We start from the raw sequence: 16,608 nt of genomic DNA, 5'->3' as shown, positions 1-16,608 counted from the left end.
GTTACGATAGGATTAAAAAACGAAATACATTTATTACAGACTGATTTGATGCAAATCGATACAGTGTAAACACGATACGATTTGATTCTACACTTAATATTTGTTGTAGATATTTTTTAGTGTGTCACTCACAAGTTTTATATGTTATTTATGTGATTCACCATGGAGTTAAAAATCTGTTTTATTGTGGGTCTGAACAACAAAAAGACCACAAACATCTTTCTACATTTATAATTAATGTAAAGAAAAATCGTTCTAAAGGCTTTTTTTCCTTTCATGATCTGTTATTTCCCCCATTCAGATTTATTATGAATACTATACTAAAAAAACATTAGAGAGTTTGTCTGGCAGCAAGAAACACTTGTAATTTCCATTCAGTTCCACCTGAGGCTGTCTGTGAAGCCGCCAACCGATTCCATATCTCGCGATACCCGATCCATGACTCCACAACCGAATAATCTAGGAATTCATGGCTGATTTGTATTGATTGAGGAGGCTGCTACCGACGCAGTTGTATCTCTCACTTGTTAAACCGAATATCCGGTCGCATCGGTTTAATGTTCACAACCCCAACAGAAAGGTAGTGAGAATAAGCCTCATGTAGGAACCACTTGTTAAAAGAGATTTGTTCTTATATACAAGTTATTTAAGAGAACTTATCTTCTTTACTTTACCATATTATAACAATATCAAATAAATGTAGTACTGGTAGTTATATTTTCTCTTTTTTTCCAGGTAACAGGACACTGCAAACTGTGTTCTGTTTTCATCTGCTGATGGCTGACAGCAGAACTTTAAGTAATGCAGTATTAAGTTCTTCTTTTACTCATGTGTCATTAATGTGAATGAAACAGACAAATGAAGAAGTCACTACTTGTGAGCAGGTGACATTTATACATGATTCACACTATGGGGGCAGAGGGAAAGTTTTGATCTGATGATGGTGCTGTCACCCAAATCATTAGGAGTCTCTAATCCAATTCATCGGTCTCACTTGTACACAAGAAATCGAAAAATTCCTATAACGCCCCATACCAGCAACGCTTGAGATATCTTGTGCTTTGAGCAATTAGACAGACCTGCCAAACAGCCCAACATCCCCATTCAAAGGCCTTGTAGTCCCCACAGTAATATATATAAGGTGTTCAGGTAAAATAAAATATCTTAAAATATATTTCTGTAACACAACTCACCAGATTTCTGTGGATCCAGTTGGTTGTTTGCCAGCAGAACAAGCCCCCAGGCTTCGAGCAGACTCTCCTTGATGTCCAGCCCGAGTCCAGCACCATGAAGTCGGACCAGCTCCTGTCCAACTGGCCCTGTGGAGCCGTCCAGCCTTAGATCACTGACATCCAGGACTTTACTCAGGAGCCTGAGCCGAGACGCACACTCAGCCACTGACTCCAACTAGAGAGGAAGATGGATTTAGGTTTATGAAGTAGTTCAGAAAATTGCATTACATTTCATTACATTAAGTTGTGAATTGTGACCAACATTACACTAAACTGGCATTCAAATGCTTTCTTCTTTTTGGCTGGCCAATCATATTAGACAAGATAGAAAAGACCAAAGCAAAGACTAGGTCTGACAGTAAAGAAGAGCTGGTGAGGCGTCTCCAGACCTTGAACGGCAGAGCTTTCCCGAGGGTCTTCTGGATGCCTTTCAGAGCTGTGGCTACGGACACCGGGGTGGACAGAACAGTCTGGATGGCTGCTGAGACTGCCTGCAGCTGTTGGTGACCTCTGGAGAATGGCACAGTCAAAAGAGTTAATAAGTGGAAATATTTTAACTGTAAAAAAAAATCCTGTAATACAATTGTAATAAAGAAAATACAAGTATTGTTTGTAAGATAGAAACTCCCATTGCAATCTTATAGTCGTACTATCTCTGTAATGGTAAAGCACATGTAAAAAAATAAAATCATTACTAACTAACCAACTTCAATTTCAGATTCTATTATTATAGAGAAAAGTGTTTACTCGAAGTTGGTGTCAGTGTCTCCCAGCAGCAGTTGGGGGAGTCGGAGGATGAGGTGTTTCTGCACCCACTGCCAGTGCAGAGACAGGACAGAGATGCCCTGAGAGTCGGCCGGCAGTGTGCTGCAGACATCCCAGAAACGATCGAGCCACTGCAGCAGCTGCAGGATCTAAACACACATGACAGGGAAAAGCCAGGAGTGAGGAGACCACACACGTTTGAATTTCATGAGAACCCTGTTCAACCTCTGCTGGCTTGCTGATTGCCTTAATGATTCCCTTCATATTTTCACTAAGATGGAGGGGATTTGCATGATCTTACGTTCCACTTGCTACTGCTCCACCTGCTCTATTGATTGTTGATTTCATACTTAAAATAACAAATTGTAGAAATTATTTAAGTATTGTAGAAGTAGAAGGAGAAGAGGTAATATAGTACATGTAGCATCTGAGGAGGCAGTAGGAGAGGTATTGGTATTATTGGTGTTGACATTTTATTAGTAATGGAAGTAGTAGTCATAGCAGCAGCAGTAGTAGTGGCAGTGATCATAGCAAAAGTAGTAGTAGTAGTAATAGTAGTATTAATAATAATTAGCCCCTTTATGTGTAGTGGTAGCAGTACTAGTAGCAATTACAAAAAGTGCATGACTGTCAGCAGTTGGCAGTTGTTGTAGCAGAAACAGTAGTAGCAGATTTCTGACCTCAAACATGATGTGGTCTGAGATATAGGGCTGTCCACCCTGCACAGCCTGCATGGTGAAAGAGTCCCACAGGTCAAAGAAGGTCCGCAGGTGCATCAGCACTGGGTGGGGCAAGTGACCGATATCCACAGTCCCTGTGAGGAGAGGAAAACATATGTTGCACTAACTAAGTTACAAACTATGCTGCTTTTGATGTAACTTAGTAGGTAGACATTTTACAGGTGTGCGTCAGATAACAGGAATTACACTATGGCATGAGTTAAACTTCTAACAGTTCTGTGCATACCTTTGCTGAAGGCTGTGGCTATTCTCAGGGCACAGTTCTGAACAGACAGGTTGATAGCACAGGTGCAGATGACAGACCTCTCCTCTCTGTCCATCATTAGAGAAATCCTGACAAACACACAAACAAATTGTTAGCACACTACACCTTAAGAACAGTTCTACAAAGACAGCAGCTTTAAATTTTTTTTTCATATTTCAATTTATGGTTCTGACATTTAAAACAAATATATTTGTATGGAAAAGAAAAAATATCAGATTTTTATTTATTTATTTCCATTCATTCAAAAACTCCAGAATTCCAGATAATTTGACACATTTTACAACAACACCTGTAATTCTTCGCACTGTATTGTGTGTTGCATTTGATTTGTTAACCTTCCACTTTCAAATGTACAAATGCCAACTCATTCTAATGTAGCATGGGCAACGTGCTTCAGCCAAAATTATGCACAAAATTATGCAAGCAGGAAAAAGATGACAGCCTATTGTACCTGTTTGCAACTGCATTCAGCGCCTCCAGAAACTCCATGTATCTATCCTCATCCTCAAAGTTGCACTTGTTAGCTAAAATATCCAGGTACTGCTTGTTCCATCGCATGTCCACTAGAATCCTGTATTCATCTGGAAATGTAACAGAATTTGGGAAATGTTACATGAAGATGGCAGCTGTATGCAATAACAACTGTAAAAAAACATTTCATGTTTTTCTTCTGTCATGGTGAAGTCATGAACTCAATATTGTGTACATAATATCAGTCACATGGGTAGGCTAATTTACTAAAAACCTTCACTGCTATTGAGCCATTTTAAGGTTGCATTGTTATGAACAATATTTTTCCGTAATTACCATATTTATATCTCAAATTTGGAATTATACATATTTATATTTGCAGGTTGTGCTCAATCAATATTCTGGTTAGGCATTTTAGCTGCAGTGGGTTTTTTTTTTAACAGAAAAACAAGACAACAACGAGTTTACCTATGCTGTGAGGCTGGAGCAGCTCTGCTAGTGACTTGCCCTTGGCAGCAAGTTTGCCACCAAACACAGCCTTCAGAGCCCTGTTTCCTGCCTCCACCTGGACCAGAGCTGGATCTGGAAGAATCAAAAACCACACTTTTCACGATCCAAGTACCACATAGTACTGGAAACTCGTGAGACACCTTCCATATTCATTTCTGCAAGGTATTGTCATGACAGTATAAACTGCCACTTCTTGCCAATGGAATCTACTATCATGTTGGGCTGCTGTACGTGCAGAGTAACGAACCAGGGGCATGTTTGTAGCTCTTCCCCAGGTGTGAGAGCCAGCTGCTGCGGAGGATCCAGTCTCCATGAGAGGCTCTCTCTGTGAGCAGTCTCACCGCTGTGGGGATCAGTCTCAGAGTGTCTCCTTCTGCCAGATCCACCACCCCTCCAGAGAACATCAGGCCTTCGTGGAACCCACTGCTCTGCAGCGCCCTCTGCAGGTCACTCAGACTCAGCGGACGGTTCCTGAGGACAACGCCGTTTGTTTAAGTATTACATGAAGTGTTAAACTTTATTGCTTTTCTCCTGCCTATGGTTGTGTTGTAACTATCCTTACCGTTTTCCCTGCAGACTGAGGGTATTCAGGCAAAATGAGAGGACCTGTCCATCTCGGAGGACAGCAGAGAAGCAGGAGTCCTCCGTGGAGAGGAGGGCAGAGGGGAAGCCGTCAGGCCAAACTCCAGCACACAACAGCCCGCTGCCCCAGTCCTCTGTGTCCAGGATGGCCAAGTGGTGCTCTATCACCTGTTGGGCTTGCTGGAGTGAAAATAATGCATTCATTGTTATTTATCCTCTGGGGAGCATGAGTGTACTCACTAGATGTTTTCATTCTTGAAAAATGGTCGAAGACAGGATTTATAATTTGGCCCAAAAGTTATACATATAATGTGTGGCCAAAAGTTTGAGACCACATTGAAAAACCCTAATTTTTTCAAGTAAACAGAAAAATTTAAAAGGTTTGAGAATTCAGACACGTTTAAAATCACAACATATATATGTGCCTCCAGCAAATCATCACTTACTAAGCAGGATTGTGATAGTGGGACAAGTGGAATCAGAACAGTAAATGTGCCGGAAATGAAATCATTTTTCTAAGCAGGGAGGGGCTTTCTAAGCATCAGATCATGGCTAGACTAAATGTTTCCAAGCAGTGGTGCTTAGCTCTCTGAGAGGTGGAAAGGCAACTTCATCACAGATGAAGACTTCAATCAGCAAAGTACTGTCAAAACAAGTCTCTTTTGAGGTATTAGAGGATGAGTAGCAGTTTCTAGACCGGGGACAAATGCTTGGGGGTGGGTGAAGAAATACAATGGCTGAATGGATGACTAGGGAAAAAAGGTCCTACTTAATGGTTAATCCAAGTTTGAGATTTGTCAAAGTAATAGAGAGACAGAGAAAAGCAAAAAGGAGCAATGAATTAGGTCCTCGGTGGGCAGCACTGGTAAGGAGAGCAGGAGTGAATAAGGCCCCTACATGAACAAATGATGGTGAGACAGAGAAATATTACAGTTTTGAATGCATTGATAAGGGGTTGTTAAAACCTTTTGGGTGGCAGTGGTACGTTGGCAGAGTGAGTAGGCCTCTCCACAGGCATGCTGCAGGGCACTGGGTAGATCCACACCTCGCTGCAGCTGGCAGGACAGCAGGGTGGCAGCATGGAGGAGAGAGGCCATCGACGAGGCAGGGGAGTCTGAAAGACAGAAGACAGCATTTCCTTTTATTGGCTGTGCCGACTGACTGGCACCCTCCATTTGTTCTCATCATTCAGTGCTTACCCCAAATGGCAGATTTGATGCTTTTATGTATTTCAATCAGCAGATCACACACACAGTCCCCGGTCAACCCTGCAGTGTGCAGCAAGGTCTTCAGGTCCAGTGCGTCCCAGCAGAGCCCGTCATGTTCCCCAGGGATGTAAACCTCCACCCCTCTGTTCCTCATGGCTCTGGAGAGCTCCCCATGGACAGGGTCCATGGTCAGGAACAACCTGCACACCCCCACAAATCAGCTGAGCATGGATTTCTTTAATGACCTCAACAACAAGAAAACAAGGTCCAACATTGCGTACTACCTGAAGTTAGGATGTGGGGTGATTTTGGGTGTCTTCCCGTCTATGACGCCACGTTCGTTGATGGTGAGAGATCCACCAGGCTCCAGCAGAGCATTGAGGCGATCCAGGACAGAGGCGCTAAGCACATAATTCATAATCAGTGTGATTTGCGAAACATTAAGACCTCCATAAGTGTTTTTTCAGGCTTGACTTAGGTGACTTAACTTTCCAGACAGTTATACTTAGTGCAGATCACTGCACTTTTCCTCACCTGCAGAAGTTGACATTGTCCATTAATAGCCAATCACCAGCCTGCAGGGCCTGGACCAGCATACCATCCAACCACTCAAAGCAGCCGTTTGTCCAGCCGTCCTCCAGCTGAGCCAGTCGCTCCTTCAGCAGGGTGAAGTCCATCTGCAGTTTGGACATATCTGGAGGACAAACCCATGCAAGCATGTCACGGCACTGGGTACACATTCTTATACTTAGGAGACGAATAAAAAAACAAACATTTTGAAAGAATTATCAAATCAGGCAGTATTCAGCTATGAGACACTACTTGATCATTACCAGTGAACACTTTGAGTTTGGTGTTGAGTTTCTGCAGGAGGAGGATGATGACCTCGAGTTTATTCAGTGCCTCTGAGTTGATGGTCCCCCCAGTTCTTTGAAGTCCTTCCTCTTTCAGCCAGTGGCAAAATAGACCCCACGTCTGCAGCAGGAACTCTGTGTCCTGGATGCCAACATCAAGCGACATCAGGCCACGCCTTATTACCATGGCAACTATGTAGTCCACGCTCTCCAGGACTTGTTGCCATGGCCGCATGATATCAATCTGGAATAAAGAAAAAGGGTGCAAAGTGATACAGTCTGGCGTTTCCAGACAATGAAAGAGGCTTGGCAGAGTAAAAACCTGAGTTCCTGGTTACCTGCTCAAAGCCTCCCAGCAGCTCTGTGGTGTCCATGGCACTGTTCATGGCCATGACCCTGAGGCGGTGTCCTGTCAGCAGAGCCAGCAGCCTCACCAGGCTGGTCTTTCCGCTGGCCGTGGGGCCGACCAGTATGGTCATCCAGCCCATCTCCACACACTTCATCAGGGACTCAAGGGGCCGCAGTGCCTGGTGTGTGATGGACAGTGGGGGGTCCAGGGCCACAGGGGCACCGCCACTGCGCTGCAGGGCAGAGAAGCCCACCTACAGGGAAGAAGAAATCCTCTATCTATCTGTACAATTGGAAACATTTGCATAAGTTTTGCTTCTGGAAATGTTGTTGTTAAGACAAACCTGCAAGTTGAGTGGAGTAATGTGGAACTGTCTGGAGCCGCTGTAGGGCTCAAAGTCCTCCCCAAACACCTTCCTGAACACAGACAGGACCTGGGTGGGACAGGAAGGTGTTCACAGACTGAAGAGTTGGAAAAGGCTTTCCAATCTGGTCAGCAACAACGCAATTTTTTTTTTTGCATAAAATAGCAATTACATAATATTGTGGTTCTCTCTTTTTTTAAAACCCAACACAACCCTGACTAACTCTTTCTTAGGGAAGTTTTTTTCTCTTCAACCACGACCCAATTCTCATATTAAAACAAGAAAAATGACCAGAACTATTGACTTTTATAACAAAAAACTTCTGTTTTTGTTCTGTTTTTTTTGTTCTTTTCTCCATAAATGCCACCCTCTCTCAGTTTAACAATCATCCTGATTAACTATCAAACCATTTGTCAAATATTATCTTAGTGTGCTGTCATTTTTATGCAAAGCCAAGAAACATCAGCATATATATATATATATATATATATATATATATATATATACATATATATATATACAGTAAACTAAAGAAAACAACATAGCCTGTTTAATACCAAGACACCAATCATTTGAATATGATTTCTGTAAAACCCAATGAAACTCAGAACACAGATTTAGTTGATGGTTGTGCACCATAAACTACAGGCTGGAGTAACTGTGTACCTGAGCCTTGTCAGCCTCTGATCTCATCCTGTCAGCATACACCAGGGCTACATGCTGGCCTGGATTGAAAAATCCTGGGGACTGGTCAGCCTGCATCAGCTGACACCAGCGGAACATGTCACGCAGGTTGAATTCCCAGGGGCTTCCTTTCTGTCCCCACTGCCGCTCAACACACACCTCCTTGATGAGCTACAGGAGGCAGGAAAAAAATGTGTCTTTTTTAGGTGTCTTATGACTCACTAACAGCTTATACAGGTGCATCTGAAAAAATTAGAGTATCATAGAAAAGTTTATTTATGTCAGAAGTGGAAATAACACGTTATATAGATCCATTACACACAGAATGAAACATGCCATGTCTTAATTGATTTAATTACTTCTAATTATAATGATTATGGCTTACATTTAATGAAGACCTAAAATACAATGTCTCAAAAAAATTAATATTACAAAAGACCAATTTTAAGAAGTATGTTTAATATGGACATGTTGGCCTCTGAAAAGTATGTCCATCTATATGACTCAATACTTGTTTGGGGAAATACTGGAAATTGACTTTTTTTGATTTTTTGAGCTGCACCTGTAAACATGCAAAGCAGTCAGATGCTAGACTTGCAGGTAGTATCTTCAGTTGCTACAGCAGAGTCAGTCTCTCATTTAGAGGTCATACATTAGAAGGCAACTTACCCTGTTACTGAACTCCACCATTTTAGCAATGGTTTCCTTATCAATGCTGGTGAAAATAGAGTCTCCTATGAACTCCATGTCTTTGCTCGTCAGTTGGTCCACAAAAACCTGCGAACACCAGGGAAAGTCACAATTGATGGAAGTGACTGCATTTCTTAGGATAAGATAGCATCACAAAGACAGATTATTTTCTTCTCTTTCTAAAGAGACCCTAATGTTTCCTACACATCAGAAGACTTTGAAAGATCTGGATTTATGTTGAATGTGCTGATTTGAATTGAAATCCCCCCCCCCCCAAAAAAAAATACTGACAATTAAGGCCATTGTAAATCCTATAGTAAATGGCTCAATTGGCAATTCCCTCTGTTCTGACTGAAGCTCATGTGGGCCTTGTTCATATTATTATCTGTTTTAGTGTGAAAGGGAGCTCTGACTTTAGCCGATCTTTGCTGGTAAAATAAAGGTAAAATAAACTAATAAAATGCCCAAACCCTTTAAAAAGTAACACACTTTTAAATTCAATTATCAAAAAAACCAAGGTCAATCAAGAAATTAATCATAGATGAGTAAATAAGATTAAAGAACAGAATTATACAGAGAAGCAACAACAGTTTGTCTGATCTTTTTGACTGTTCCTTACCTGAGTGAACCGGTTAAGGAAGGATTTGGGCAGTCCCTTACGCCCACCGCCTTGAGTGAAGGGGTTCTGGCAGCCAAAGATCTTGGTCTTCTCCTGCTGAACCTGGAAGCTCATCCCCAGCTCAGGAATGTAGATCTCTGCTCGGTGATCAAAGCAGGCGTTCAGACCCTCCAACACCGACTGAGAGGCCAGGTTCAGCTGCCAGCGTGAGGAACAAGTCATGTCAGTTTAATGTTGCAAATTGTACAAACATCATTACAATGTAAGTTGTTTTATGAAGGTGTGGAAAACAGGCTTCAAGTAACCAAAAGCGTAAAAATGAACAGTGGCCGTTACCTCGTCCAGGACAACCCAGTGTCCTGCCTTCAAAGCAGCCAAAAGGGGGCCATCGCGCCATGCAAACTCTCCTCCCTTTCCTCCCTCCACAGGGAGATCTGTTCCAAACAAATCAGTGACATCCTGCCAGAGAGCACATGTCATCAGCATCAGAGCCAGGTAGTATTTAAAGCTAATTTAGGAGCACAATTGAGAGCTTTTGAGTATTATTTATATAAAGGGCCTACCGTTTGCTCTGACAGGTTGATTCTGACCAGATGGTTCCCAGAAGCTTTTGCCAGTGCTGCCACCAGACTGGTCTTTCCCACACCAGGGGAGCCCTCCAGCAGCACGGGTCTCTGCAGCTTCAGTGCTCGCAGAAGCCTCTGGGCATTCACTGCAGTGGTGCCCGCTGCGATGGCGTAGTCTGACAGGTTATGGCTCTCTGTCTGAGGCCCTGGGTGCACATAGAGTAATGAGCCGTTTGATTTAAATAAGAGAACAGAAACTCAAGTGTACGTAAACATTACTAAAGAAGTTTGTGTCAATGAAAAATGTGAACCTATACTTATCAATTTCTTTACACCATGAAGAAGCCCAGAAGTAAAAAACAAGAAGCCAAAAATAGTACAATAATAAAAACTGACTGACAAGAATTTAGACAAGAATTTGGTCCCTATGAGTGTTGTAATCATCATAAAAAACTATCTTATTGGCAGATGTAGGTGGGCATACACTTGAAGATACAGCTCTGTAAGGAATTTGTTGAATTGTAACGCATATAAATGAGTTATGTACAGTTGGCTTTTTTTTTTTTTTTGAACAAAAATATGAGAAGCAGATGATATAGGGTATGAACATAGATGAGGGTATGAACACATCACCTTACACATCTGTCAGGAATCAGTAAAGTCCGTACCTAAAGCAATGTAGAAGGGGTCAATGCCAAAGAAGTCTTCGCCCCACTGGGGTTCTCGCAGCAGGCTGCTGTCATACACTCTGAGGGCATCCAGCATCTCCTGATCCAGCTTGGTCATGTTGCTCAGCCGTTGTTGCAGGTAGCCCAGGCACAGCCGGCGTGCCAGGAGGGCACTGTCTGCACAGGAAACTGTGGTTCCTGTAAGCAAAGGAAGTCTCAGATCAAATATTTTAAATACATCCTTTGGAAGAGAAAGTCTGAGTGGAACTACAAATGATCCATGGACTCACCAGAGCCAATGCCATCTATGTAGACCAGACATGCAGCGTGAATGAAGGCGGTAACAGTGTCCAGTCTGAGGTCCCACTCTGCTTCTTCTTCATCTTCCAGGGCTCCCATGGTCATGAAGCCATCCTCGTCCCGTTCGCACACAGTGTTAAGGAAGTAAACCCATGACAAGATGTCTCTGACGCTTAGGATGCAGCGGCGGCCAAAGTCCTGCTGGCTCAGCCAATCTATGAAGTCCAGCATCAGCTCTGCGATATCACCTCCTATGTTTGAGACCAAAGAAACCACATGAACAAAACTTTCTACATTAGGTCATTGTTAAGTATGTTTTGGCATACATTTTTACCAGGCGGCAACCTCCGGGTCTGAGCAGGGAAGCAAACCAGGAAGTGCCTTAAGCCTGCATTCTACCAAAAATTCCAGCAGGGGGTGCTAAGTGTTACTGAAAAAACATTTCTGTCCATTCATTTCAATATAAAATGAGAAAACTTCTCACTTGATTTATTACCTCACACACACAATATGGTCTCAATCGCTAGTAAAAAATCTTCTTCAAGACAATTTGATGTTAATAGTTCAAATAATGGCCCATTTAGAAGAAAATAGAAGATAAAGAATTGTAGATTTGGGGCGTGGCTATCTTTGATTGACAGGTCACTAACAAGGTGAGCCATCATCAGGAGAGAAGCAGAACAATGTGTATCCAATAAAGTGATATATAACGTTATATAGATAGAAAAAATGACCGGTTTGGTCTCATAACTTTGACCCTTTCACTGTATTTTCACTTAATGACAGTTTATTTGAACATTTTGTTCATTAAAAATGTCTTGTTCAGCATTTGGTTGGACTAACAGACACTGGTGGGATGTGTCAAAAGAAGTTGAAGTAGGAATAGTGTGAAAAGTGGGATGGGTGGAATTATTATGAATGTAATGAAAACTTGATTAATCCAAATAATTGTAATTGACTCTAAAACATAAATAATTATCATGTAACAATTATGGTCTAAGGTTCACCCAGAACAGAGAGTTTCCCTAATCTGTCCAGCAAGCAAAGGACTAAATATGTATTGTATAACGTGAAAATGTTTGTCCATCATTTGATCAGTTGTAATCAGTTTTAAACAATTAAAACTTGTTACAGCTTCAGTCTCCTCATCTACCAGTTACTTTACCATCAAGTGAGAGGCCTGGGCGCAGGTTGTGTTGAATGATCTGAACCAAGTCACTGCGGCTGTTGCTCTGAGGACACCAGATCTCTGTGAAACGATTCCTGAGGGCAGGAGAGAGCTGTCCAAAAACAGACAAAACCCAGTCAGAATGCATACAGTTCTGATTAGTTGCTCTTAAAGCACATTCAGGTATTTTAAGAAGCAAGTTTAATCATTGGGACAAACACCCTACTTTTTAATTAAGCAGAATCAAGTACAGGCAAATGCAAACAATGCCTTTTTACAAACATTATCAAGTACAACTTCAGTAACCTATGAGCACTGTGGTTGTGCTGCTACCTTCATCCTAACATGAGGAAACGGTCTTTTTTTTCTACCTCCTTCTTGCCAAAGTCTCCTCCAGGATTCATCGTGGCAACCAGGCGGAAGCTTGCAGCCGCTCTGATCAGTTCCACATCATCGTTGTCCCCGCTGCCCTTCTCTGCAAGCACGAGGGACTTCTCCGTCTCCAATACACTGACAGGGAACACAGCACACGGTCAAGAGCTTTACATAGTTCATTTTTCACCTGTATGTGGTTGTAAATGGGACAGTCTGTCAAGCCTTTAGGACCAGTGCTTCCCACAGGATTTTTTTTGCCATAAATTTTTGCCCTTAAAGCCTAAATTTGATGGCCTCTCGCACATTCTAATGCCAGTATTCCATCTTAATCATTGCATTTTTTAATGAATGATTGTAAAGGAGAATAAGGGTTCCGTTTTACTTAAGGCATCATATTTTGACAGTTTTCTTGTAAATTCTGTGGTGGACTCTGGTGGTGGAACACATCCATGTGCTCTTATTTTATGTGTTTGCTTTTATTTTCAAGGCGGGTCTAACACGTTCCTACTGTAACGCCTTATGTGTGTTTAATTTACACTGAAGTTGGAACTTGAAAGTCGGAACTTGTAGCTTGTAACAACGTTGAAAATTCTGACATTCGTGTAGACCTTGAACGCACCATTAGCTGTAGCACACAAACGCCGGACTCTCTTTGTGCGCTGCAATGTAAATAAGTCTAAATAATGGGCAATGGGCAATCCTCTGTTTTACCAGCAATGTTTGTCGCCTTATGGAAGGAAAGTGTGTGTGTGTGTGTGTGTGTGTGCGGGGGGGGGGGGGGGGATTGGGATCACTATGAATCTGGGGGGAACATACCCCCCCGTCCGTAGTGCCATCTGCGAGCATGAGTGACACATAAGTATCTCCTGACATACAAACATTCTACAGAGTAGCTTCTTTCCTCAGGCTGAGCGAGCCCTCTACTAATTTTTTTTTTTTGCACACTTTTAATTTTGGTTTAGAAATGTCTCCTATTAAAGCTGCCACAGTATAGCATGTCTATTCTCTAATTAAAAGGATTATCCAGAGCAGATTCAAGGAGTAGCTAACCTATGTAAAAGTTAATTATACCCTTGTGAGGACTGTGATCCAGTACTTAACACCATATACATCAAATCAATACCTTATTAAGTGTCATTTAATTGGACGACTTTAAACTTCATTAGAGATGTGTGTTTGAGTGTTTCTACCTGTTGAGTCTCTCCAGCACTGAGTCGTCTGCCAGCGAGATCTCATCCATGAGAAACACTGCTCCCTCCTTCATGGCCAGCACCAAGGGGCCGTCATGCCACTGAAACAGCCTGCTGTCCTCACCATCAGTCTACACAGACAGCGTCAGGACAGGATCAGATGTCACAAACTCTAAATAAAATGTGATAATATTGTCCTCTGTATTCTTTTTATCCCCAAATTAAAGTGTATCAAAATCTCCACTCTCTGGAAACCTTAGATGGGGTGAAACATACCATGAAACATAGAGTGTAACAGGTGCTCATTGTAACTACAACCTGAAATGGATAGACATTTTATTGCAATACATGCATATTAATCTTGTTCTGTGAGCATCTGTTGAGAATGAAAATGGAATATCATTAAGTTCAAAATGCATTGATTCATTCATGACATTATTTGGGTCCCAAAAGTGTCAGAATGAATAAGGTAAGGTGGCAATTGTCATCTTTGACTTTTGCCATTTAAAATAAAGTCTTGGATTTAGACTCTGCCCTTCTAACTTTTTCCATTACCTATCATTTTTACATTTCAACCCACCGCCCACTCGTCAGTACCTGATGTGTGTGTCTAACAGGTCGCAAGCCTCCTAAGAAGTCAGACGTCTCCATGTGTAGGTGACAGTTGACTGAGAAGAACTTCTGTCCAGACAAAGCAGCAAACAGCTGGCAGATTGTAGTCTTACCACATCTGGTGACGGAGCAGGAAAAAAAGCTTAGCACAATGAAAATAACCCCAAAACCCCAACTCATAAAGTTGCTAAAAATAACCACTGAATTTTACTCTGATCGTCTAAAGGTAAGAATTGATTGGGCCTGGCAGATTTGAATCGTACCCAGTGTCTCCTACAAGTAGGACAGACTCGCCGAATCGAAGCGCTCGCCCTGCCAGGACAGCTAGTCTTCTCATGCCGTGAGTCCACACCACATGGCGAAACTCCTCTGGGACTCCAGCAATGCTGTCGATGAAGGGGCCTGCCAATCAGAGCATAAAGCCAACATGACACTAGTTCATCTGGCTACATTGTCTCATTTTTCAAAAAATCAATCAATCAACCTACCAACCAACCAACCAACCATCTGCTGAACATTGACCACAAAGGCAACAAGTGTAATGACAGAATAATGGCACATTGACTGGTTTGTCTGTGGTAAAAGGCAGTAGACAGAGTCAAATAATTACTGAACTGACTCAGTAATGTACATTATACAGGAATACAAAACAATGTATCAATTTTTTAAAACATTAGCAATAAAAAGCTACTGGTCATACTGCATCAAATAAGACTCAAGCAGCAAAGGCCCATAATGTACTGCCACTGAGCAAGATGGCTTTATTATATCTTATGAATTTAACATGTGTGATGGCTGGGCAAGTCTGGATGCTGGGCAGCCATACTTGGTGGACTGTGTGTTATTGGTATTGTTTTTTTATCAAAAATAAACATTGTGTGAAATTAAAATGTGAAAAAAAGAATTTTATTTTTACCATTATATTCATATGTATCATTGTATCATTTCCTAGGTAGGTATAGCTGTGTATTTTAGCCTTATTTTTTATATGGACTATGTCCATTATTTTACAGTCTATATGTGTCACCTTCCCGCAGGTGTATAGGTGTAGTGTGCATGTGTGTAGGTGTATTTGTGATTTTTTTTTTTTTTTAATCATTTAATAATTTTTTGGGCATTTTTGCTTTTATTGAAAGTGATAGATAGAAAGGGGGAGACAGAGGAGAGGACATGCGGCAAAGGGACGTCCGGATTCGAACCCGGGTCCGCCGCAGGAAGGACTCAGCCTTAATGGTACGCGCTCTACCAGTGTGAGCCACCGGGACGCCTGATTTTTAACATAACTGTCAGTGTGAGGTAGTAAAGTTTTATTATGTTCCACTTACTGAACTGGCCAGTGACCTGTTTCTGAGAGAACAGGTTTTCAGGGTTCACCGCCCTCTTGAAGTGTTTTTCCAGGATGGAGAGGATGAGGGCCTCTTCCTCTGGCTTCCTCACACGTCCTGCCAGCAGCATGTATCCTGATGGATGAAGAGGTTGACAACAACTTTATCTAAGCTTTCAATGGGACTAAAGGGTCTTGGGTGACTGCACAGACATGTCTGACAAGCCTCACCATCATCAGCCAAATGCTGCAACCAGTCCCGAGAGGTGTCCGTCTGCTCCTCTAACCTGTAGCGATCCGCCCAGCGGAACAGATCTCTGAGGGTGATGAAGCCATGTTTCCCCGCAAACACAGAAGATCCCCTGCGTAAGGACTGATGGGAGAAAATGCATTTCCCACATGAAGTTAGGATCACCCAAAAAAAGTAGGTTATATGAAGATATCCGTACCAGTATGCAGTCAGTACCACAACAACATAGAGGAGTGTATAGTTACCTGAAGGTCCTGCATGACCTTAACCAGCTTGGTGCAGTAAGATGGAGGCAGGCTGCACCTCTGGTGGAGGATGGTTTCCAGCTCTCCACTGGGCAGCTCATCAAAGTGCAGCTCCACAAAGCGGTTCCTGAAAGCCCTCGAGAGCACCTGGAGATCAGTCAGTAAAGATTACTCATATTGTTTTTTGATACATTTTGTTCATCAGGTAAGATGAGAGTAAGTTTATTATTTTAATCTCGGTATTAGATACATTTCAACCCAAAGCAACATTGCCTTAACCTTTATAAAGCTTTTTGTGTTCAGTTTTTGTTTAGTCAAAAAGAGAAAGATTTGTATGTAGTTTCTCATCTTTAAAACAATTTGGTCCACGGTTTTCTTGATAATAACATCATTCCATCAAGATCAAAGGTGTACCTGGCCCAATGTTCTTTGCTATTGGTCAAGAGTGCAAATTTGTGGGTCACAGTTTGCCAAAATTGAATGCAAATTCAAATTCAAATATTTATGCACATTTGACCCCCCAGAATCCATCTATATGAATTGACAATTTAAAAAACATTTTAAATGCTGGTGTGAC

At 42.0% G+C, this 16,608-nt stretch overlaps 1 protein-coding gene across 1 annotated transcript in view; it reads right to left on the bottom strand.

Moving 5' to 3' along the window:
- Positions 1–16,608, bottom strand: part of mdn1 (midasin AAA ATPase 1) — a 66,480-nt gene that overhangs the window by 30,092 nt on the left and 19,780 nt on the right. The window contains exons 26-56 of the mRNA XM_059356069.1: positions 16,032–16,178; positions 15,768–15,909; positions 15,538–15,672; positions 14,476–14,614; positions 14,198–14,330; positions 13,601–13,731; positions 12,407–12,545; positions 12,033–12,147; positions 10,858–11,118; positions 10,568–10,765; positions 9,897–10,105; positions 9,670–9,792; positions 9,334–9,531; positions 8,694–8,801; positions 8,007–8,195; positions 7,320–7,409; positions 6,966–7,229; positions 6,607–6,871; positions 6,308–6,467; positions 6,058–6,174; positions 5,765–5,973; positions 5,531–5,679; positions 4,546–4,745; positions 4,231–4,454; positions 3,942–4,055; positions 3,454–3,583; positions 2,964–3,070; positions 2,678–2,811; positions 1,980–2,146; positions 1,622–1,742; positions 1,194–1,407 (exon numbers count right to left, since the gene is read on the bottom strand). Of these exons, the coding sequence (XP_059212052.1) occupies positions 1,194–1,407; positions 1,622–1,742; positions 1,980–2,146; positions 2,678–2,811; positions 2,964–3,070; positions 3,454–3,583; positions 3,942–4,055; positions 4,231–4,454; positions 4,546–4,745; positions 5,531–5,679; positions 5,765–5,973; positions 6,058–6,174; positions 6,308–6,467; positions 6,607–6,871; positions 6,966–7,229; positions 7,320–7,409; positions 8,007–8,195; positions 8,694–8,801; positions 9,334–9,531; positions 9,670–9,792; positions 9,897–10,105; positions 10,568–10,765; positions 10,858–11,118; positions 12,033–12,147; positions 12,407–12,545; positions 13,601–13,731; positions 14,198–14,330; positions 14,476–14,614; positions 15,538–15,672; positions 15,768–15,909; positions 16,032–16,178 (5,032 nt within the window). The remainder of the gene's footprint in view (positions 1–1,193; positions 1,408–1,621; positions 1,743–1,979; positions 2,147–2,677; positions 2,812–2,963; positions 3,071–3,453; positions 3,584–3,941; positions 4,056–4,230; positions 4,455–4,545; positions 4,746–5,530; positions 5,680–5,764; positions 5,974–6,057; positions 6,175–6,307; positions 6,468–6,606; positions 6,872–6,965; positions 7,230–7,319; positions 7,410–8,006; positions 8,196–8,693; positions 8,802–9,333; positions 9,532–9,669; positions 9,793–9,896; positions 10,106–10,567; positions 10,766–10,857; positions 11,119–12,032; positions 12,148–12,406; positions 12,546–13,600; positions 13,732–14,197; positions 14,331–14,475; positions 14,615–15,537; positions 15,673–15,767; positions 15,910–16,031; positions 16,179–16,608) is intronic.

Source organism: Centropristis striata, chromosome 18, assembly GCF_030273125.1.
Source record: "Centropristis striata isolate RG_2023a ecotype Rhode Island chromosome 18, C.striata_1.0, whole genome shotgun sequence".
Classification (NCBI taxonomy): Eukaryota; Metazoa; Chordata; class Actinopteri; order Perciformes; family Serranidae; genus Centropristis; species Centropristis striata.
The sequence above is the reverse complement of the archived record's forward strand: the minus strand, read 5'-3'. Positions and strand labels throughout refer to the sequence as shown.